Source organism: Stylophora pistillata, chromosome 1, assembly GCF_964205215.1.
Source record: "Stylophora pistillata chromosome 1, jaStyPist1.2, whole genome shotgun sequence".
NCBI lineage: Eukaryota > Metazoa > Cnidaria > Anthozoa > Scleractinia > Pocilloporidae > Stylophora > Stylophora pistillata.
In genome coordinates this window covers 45830613-45836612 of record NC_142519.1, presented here as the reverse complement: position 1 = coordinate 45836612, position 6000 = coordinate 45830613, and the positions used below count along the sequence as shown (strand labels likewise).

At 39.0% G+C, this 6000-nt stretch overlaps 1 protein-coding gene across 1 annotated transcript in view; it reads left to right on the top strand.

Moving 5' to 3' along the window:
- LOC148742751 (uncharacterized) overlaps positions 1-5933 on the top strand; it is a 12545-nt gene extending 6612 nt beyond the window's left edge. Inside the window, exons 2-4 of the mRNA XM_088759322.1 lie at positions 3862-3994; positions 4817-5065; positions 5474-5933. Coding sequence (XP_088615448.1) covers positions 3862-3994; positions 4817-5065; positions 5474-5825 — 734 coding nt within the window. The 3' untranslated portion in view covers positions 5826-5933. The remainder of the gene's footprint in view (positions 1-3861; positions 3995-4816; positions 5066-5473) is intronic.
- Positions 5934-6000: the final 67 nt, after the last annotated feature.

The following is a 6000-nucleotide window of genomic DNA, read 5'->3' as shown; positions in this document are numbered from 1 at the left end:
GACTCTAGCTTCTTGAGTGCTTAGCAAACCTCCCAAGTGCATCCATAACTCTATAGTGTACGCTGTGGTGTTTACCATTTGTTTTATAACATAACATTGATACATTGTAGCTAAAGAGTTCCCTTTTATTTAACAAATCTTACGTGACCAGAAAAGACAAGCGCGCGCGGAAAAATAGTCTTTGCATTTACTCACGTCAGCAGCGTACACCCAAATGGGAGACGCTAAATTGACCAATGAGAGCGCGCGCTTTACTTTGGTTATGTTATAATAATAATTGTCGACATACTTGTTATTCAACTCTTTCAAGTTCAGGTGAACGAAATCGAACTGACGTGTTCTTGATAATGCTGTATACAGCTATTTCTTGTCCATCCGATTGACACTTTATTCATCGATACTCTCCTTCCTTGGTGTTTGTACAAAAGAACATTAAGCTTGGAATGAAGTTTTCGGCAAATTCGATATGATTCATCACTCTCTACAAAAACAGTTCTTTCGTACATGTTATCGCTGATGAATTCCATTGTGTTGAATACATTTCCGTCTTCTATGTCTCGGGTTGCAATAAAAGGCATTCTGGCAAATATACTTTGTATCTTTCTCTTTCTCCGTTGCATTTGAAATGAGTCGTCTCATATATTTTATTTTCACAAAAACTATTACAACACTGTGTTTACCTTTATTTTAGTTGCGTTCAGATAACAGATATTCTTGTACAGTTTTCTGTCGACGGGATCGAATGAGTCCATATTCTTCCTGTATTTAAAGATTAGCAAGTATCTTATGTGTTTCCTCGTCATAGCGGCTAGTCAAATTTATGTATTTAAGAGTCTTATTTAATTCTGGGACACATTTCAAAGATATTCATGGGATTAAGATAGTTTTAATGTACTTGACTGCCACCTCCAACAGGTTCACATTGACTTGGGTCTCCAAACATGAAAATCTTGTTGCCGTACAGTGTGAAGGCCTCGTAAATCAGTGCTATCCATTTATTTAGTGCCATGCTGAATTCTTCAATGGGTATCACTTTGTCCTTGAGGCTGCTTATGTCTCTGCCATTCTATTCGCAAAAATACCTGACAAACGTAAAACATCTATAATTCACCTTTTTTCACATCCTCGGAGACCCATGGGCTGCGGGTCGATTTCAAGTTAGGGCATGAAGAGCCCCTGGGGACATTGTCTTACAAGACTAGTTCCAAACGGTCGCAGTCGTTCTGCCATCTGATTGGTGCCAGAAAATCTTTGTGTTTTTCTGCCCAATCAGAGTGAAGTGTGCTTTAGAGTCCTTTCGTGTGTTTTAACACGGACATATACTAGTAGCGCAGTTGCTCGCTATGTTTGTTTAGACCTTGTGACGGATATTTGCTTGAGGTGAAAAGTTTCAGTCTCAGAACACAATGTAAGAGAAATCGATCATGTCCGCGAAAATCTTACCGTAAATTATACTGAATACTTTCCCAGGTATCACTAGAGGACGTGTTTTAAAGTTTGCGAGGTTTCTATACAACACGATGGTTGCAGTCATTGATATGTCGCTTTAAACGTTAAACGAGAAATAAGCTTAAATCTTTCTAGATTTTTTGCATAATTTGCTGTGACTGAAACTTTGCCAGTCCCGGGAAGTTATTTCGCCGCACGGGCCACGCAGGTATGTCGACCAACTGGTACTTGCGCAACTTTCTGTGCGTGCCAAAATCTAATCTCATCTTCGCTTGAAAAACAAGAAAAGCCAGGAGTGGAAACTTTTGCTTATTACATGCGGGTAGATGACACTGTACTACTAAGCTGACATTCGCAATAAAGCAAACCCGCCCTTTCCATCCAATATTTCTTGGTCTCTGGTTTTGCTTTTCCCACTGAAAACAGCATCGGATCGATTCCCAATGATCAAAGGTATTTAACTTGGTCTTCAATAATCGACAGAAGAGGTGAAATGATAATGGCCAAGGAACAAGAAGAGAATCCGTGGCCTTCCTAGCTCAAGAATTTCAAGACAGCAGTTGAAAGATTAAACTCTTTCCAAACCTCTTCGGTAACTGCCCGAAAACATCTCTCCTTCACACGATGTTCTCGTTAATGTTCAGATTTTAATTAGCTAACCGGAAACACAGCCGAGCTTTCTCTTAGCACTTTCTGGAGGTCGTCCACGAACTTAACGTTCTCTGCAACATTGGCCGTATTGTGAACGACTTTACTACTAAGATTAGATTTTGGCGCGCACAGAAAGCAGAAAGCTCGTAGGCGAAAGCGCCTGTTGCTCGACATACTTGCGTGGCCCGTGCGACGAAATAACTTCACGGGATTGGCAAAGTTTCAGTCACAGCAAATTATGCAAAAAATCTAGAAAGATTTAACTTAAATGTCATTTAACGTTTAAAGCGACATATCAATGACTGCAACCATCGTGTTGTATACAAACCTCGCAGACTTTAAAACACGTCCTCTAGTGATACCTGGGAAAGTATTCAGAATAAATTCCAGGAAGATTTTCGCGGACAATCTGATCGATTTCTCTTACATTGTGTTCTGAGACTGAAACTTTTCACCTCAAGCAAATATCCGTCACAAGGTCCAAACAAACATAGCGAGCAACTGAGCTACTAGTATATGTCCGTGTTAAAACACACGAAAGGACTCTAAAGCACACTTCACTCTGATTGGGCAGAAAAACACAAAGATTTTCTGGCACCAATCAGATGGCAGAACGACTGCGACCGTTTGGAACTAGTCTTGTAAGACGATGTCACCAGGGGCTCTTCATGCCCTAACTTGAAATCGACTCAGCCCCTGGGTCTCCGAGGATGCATTTTTCATCAAGTGCGTCATATCCTTCATCAACAACATTTATTATTTAATAATAAATAATAAATGTTGTTTAATAATAATAAATAAATAATAAATGTTATTTAATAATAAATAATAAATGTTGTTGATGAAGGATATGACGCACTTGATGAAAAAAAGGTGAATTATAGATCCTACCTTGTATCAATTAACGTCTTTTCCACATTTTCTACAGCTTAATTGGTATTGGAAAGAACTATTGGGTCGTAATATATTAGAAAGCGGTTTTACCATTTCACCTAGTTCGTTGTTTTGCCACTTTCAGCTTGTTCATTATGAATACACCCTTTGCCTCTATTACTCTGATAATCATCAAACTTCATGCTTTAAGTGTAGTTTTCCTCAAAATAAAGCAATTCTGAGTCTGTCACACGTGCTCTTCCAATCATTTTGGTATTGAACTTGACATCTGATATACCCCTGAATATTGAAGGGGAGGAGATAGGTCAAAGCATATACATGGATTAAAAGAGGGGGTGCCCATTAATTTCAACCCTATTTTTAGGAGGATCCTCAGATCCCCACCCTTTAAAAGTCAAATATTTTGTGACCAACCCCTTATATCAATGTTTAGTTTGGTTGAACACCATTATTGAAATCTTGAGACTGAGTACTAAATGCCATCCAAGTAACACTACATCATGTTACAATGCGGTAACTAAAGCAAATTTATATAATCACACAATTCCAAACGGGGAAAGTCAGGTTACAGACGTGTCCGCTACAAGTTTCGAAGAATTAATGCTTCTTATGCTGAGTGAAATGAGGGCAGTATAACTTTTTTTTTTAGGCTTCTTTCTAAAAATGCTGAAATTGAAGCTATCGTAAGTCTCCAACTGTCATCGGTAGGAAGCTATCGTGACCGTTCTGTGGTGTACTCGATATCGTAAATTGCCGAAAAGGAGTAAAGTTTTTTTGTTTTAATGACAATGTTTTACGTACTAGACAACAAATACAAAAATTAGCGATGGTTTCGTCGTGTGATTTGACTAAAAGTCTGATTTACAGGTCGTCTGCCACAAAGTGATGCTGCCCTTCCTAACGTTGGCAACTGTACCTTCTTGGACTATTACTGTACTCTTCGAGAATACGAGTCACATTTCTTTAAAGAGTTGCATCAAGGACATGATGTGGATTGCGGGTAAGAAAGTGATTTTTGAACAGTAATTTTCAAACGAGTGTCGAAAGTAATCCCAGATTGCTTTGGTTTTGCTTTACTTCGCTCTGTGATTGGTCCAGAAAACTTGCGCCACTCTCTCAGTCAATCACATGCAAAACTAAAATCAATCGCACCAGGGTCACCCGCGTTTTCCCAAGATATCAAAGTGGACGTTGCTCCTTTTTTTTTTTTACCTTTCTTGGATAAATATTGTATGTCAATACCTCCGCAATCATAACCTGTTCAGCCGGATTTAATTGACAACAACTTTCCCATTTAGTGTCGTTTATCGCATTCAAAATAATTACCAACTAGATAACTTTTTAATTAAGTGTTGAAAGTAATCCGAGATTGCTTTAGTTTTACTTTACTCCGCTCGGTGAATGGTCCAGAAAACTCGTACCACTCTCTTAAATTAGTCGCCAAGCTAAATCCAATCCCAGCTTGGACGCCCGCGTTTTCCGGCGCTTTAGGAAGTTTGGTTGTTCTAATTTGAGTTCTCACCTCTTAGATTCTTAAGGATAATTTTCCTTTCTTTTAATTGGCCACTGTGATGACTTTGACTTTGGTTTCACTACACTCCATCGCAAAGCGCTCTGTACAGAGATGCATTTCATATAAAGTTTTATTTATCAGTTATCAGTGATAGCCCACCACTGCTTTCACATTGATTACTCAAGAAAAAAAGGAGCTATTCCCTGCATGTTTACCTACTCTTGCCTTAACCAACTTATCAATGATCTATGTTAGCGTTTGCATCATTTTAAAGATTTTATAATGCTTTTTACTTTTGGTTTTTCAAAGTCTCCAGTTTTGGATATTATACTACCGCTCCTTTCAGAAAGCTGTCACCTGTGGCAGTACTACAGAGCCAAAGGACATTGCCACTATCAGAGAGATTCAGAAAATGTACTGTTATGGTTTAGACCTGGAAATACCTCTATTGTTCTCTCTATCCCCGTGTTCTTTGTCCCACAAGGAGGAATTAGACCAGTGCACTAGAGAATTCTCAAACCTTTTTAAGTTCAACATCTCGAGCAACACCTTGTGCAGGTAGTAAATCAATTTTCCTTTTTCAACTGCATGTGTATAACGTTCTGGATCATTTTTAGTTTTAATAAGTTGACAATCCCTTAAACAACCGATAATTAGATCATTTTGATCATTAGACGCTTTGGTTTAAATTTCCAATTCCGGAGAGGCACGTCATAGATTACAAAGCAGCACCTTGTACGGACGCCCGTACGGTCCTAAATCCAGATTTTTTCGGCTTGATGGGTTACTACTGCCAATTTTTATATTTATGGAACTACGCTGCGCGCGCTGCAAGCTCCGCTATTGATTTTATTCTCACTGAAAAGAAAGGATATTACATCCGCGAAACCTTGGACCTTCACAGCTTCTTGCTGTATAGAAATTTCAAGGATTATAAATCCTAAAGTTTCATTTGCTTTCTTGCAGAGTACGTGCCAAGGCCAAAGTGTGCGTAGCAATGGCATGGAAAATGTCATCATGTACTCCATCAGATCTGGTGAAAGGTATTTTCGACAAAGTCATTGGAGAATTCAATCCTTTCTGCACGGGTGACAGAGATCCGTGGTCAACGAAAATCAATAGTTGTGCTCCCTATAGAATACCTTATCGTGATCCCGTATGTCAGGATTGTAACTGCAACACCCTGCACTGGTCTGGCGGCGATTGGCGAGGAGTCCAAAAAGGTGGTGCACAAATAACTCATGATTTGGCTTTTCTTTCGCTGAGTTATATCGTCCGCCTTGCAGCAATATTGTTGTTTGATTATCTGATAATCTGAGTACCTAAATGGCTGCAAGTGACTTATAAAATCACATCGCAGACCAATTTATAGAAACAATTTTTTTAGTTGTAAGGAATTAAATGTTTAAGAACATCCTTTAGAGAATCACATGAGTATTTTCAAATTTAGTTGGGGCTTCGGTCACGAGACAAGTCGAAACCATTTGCGTGCA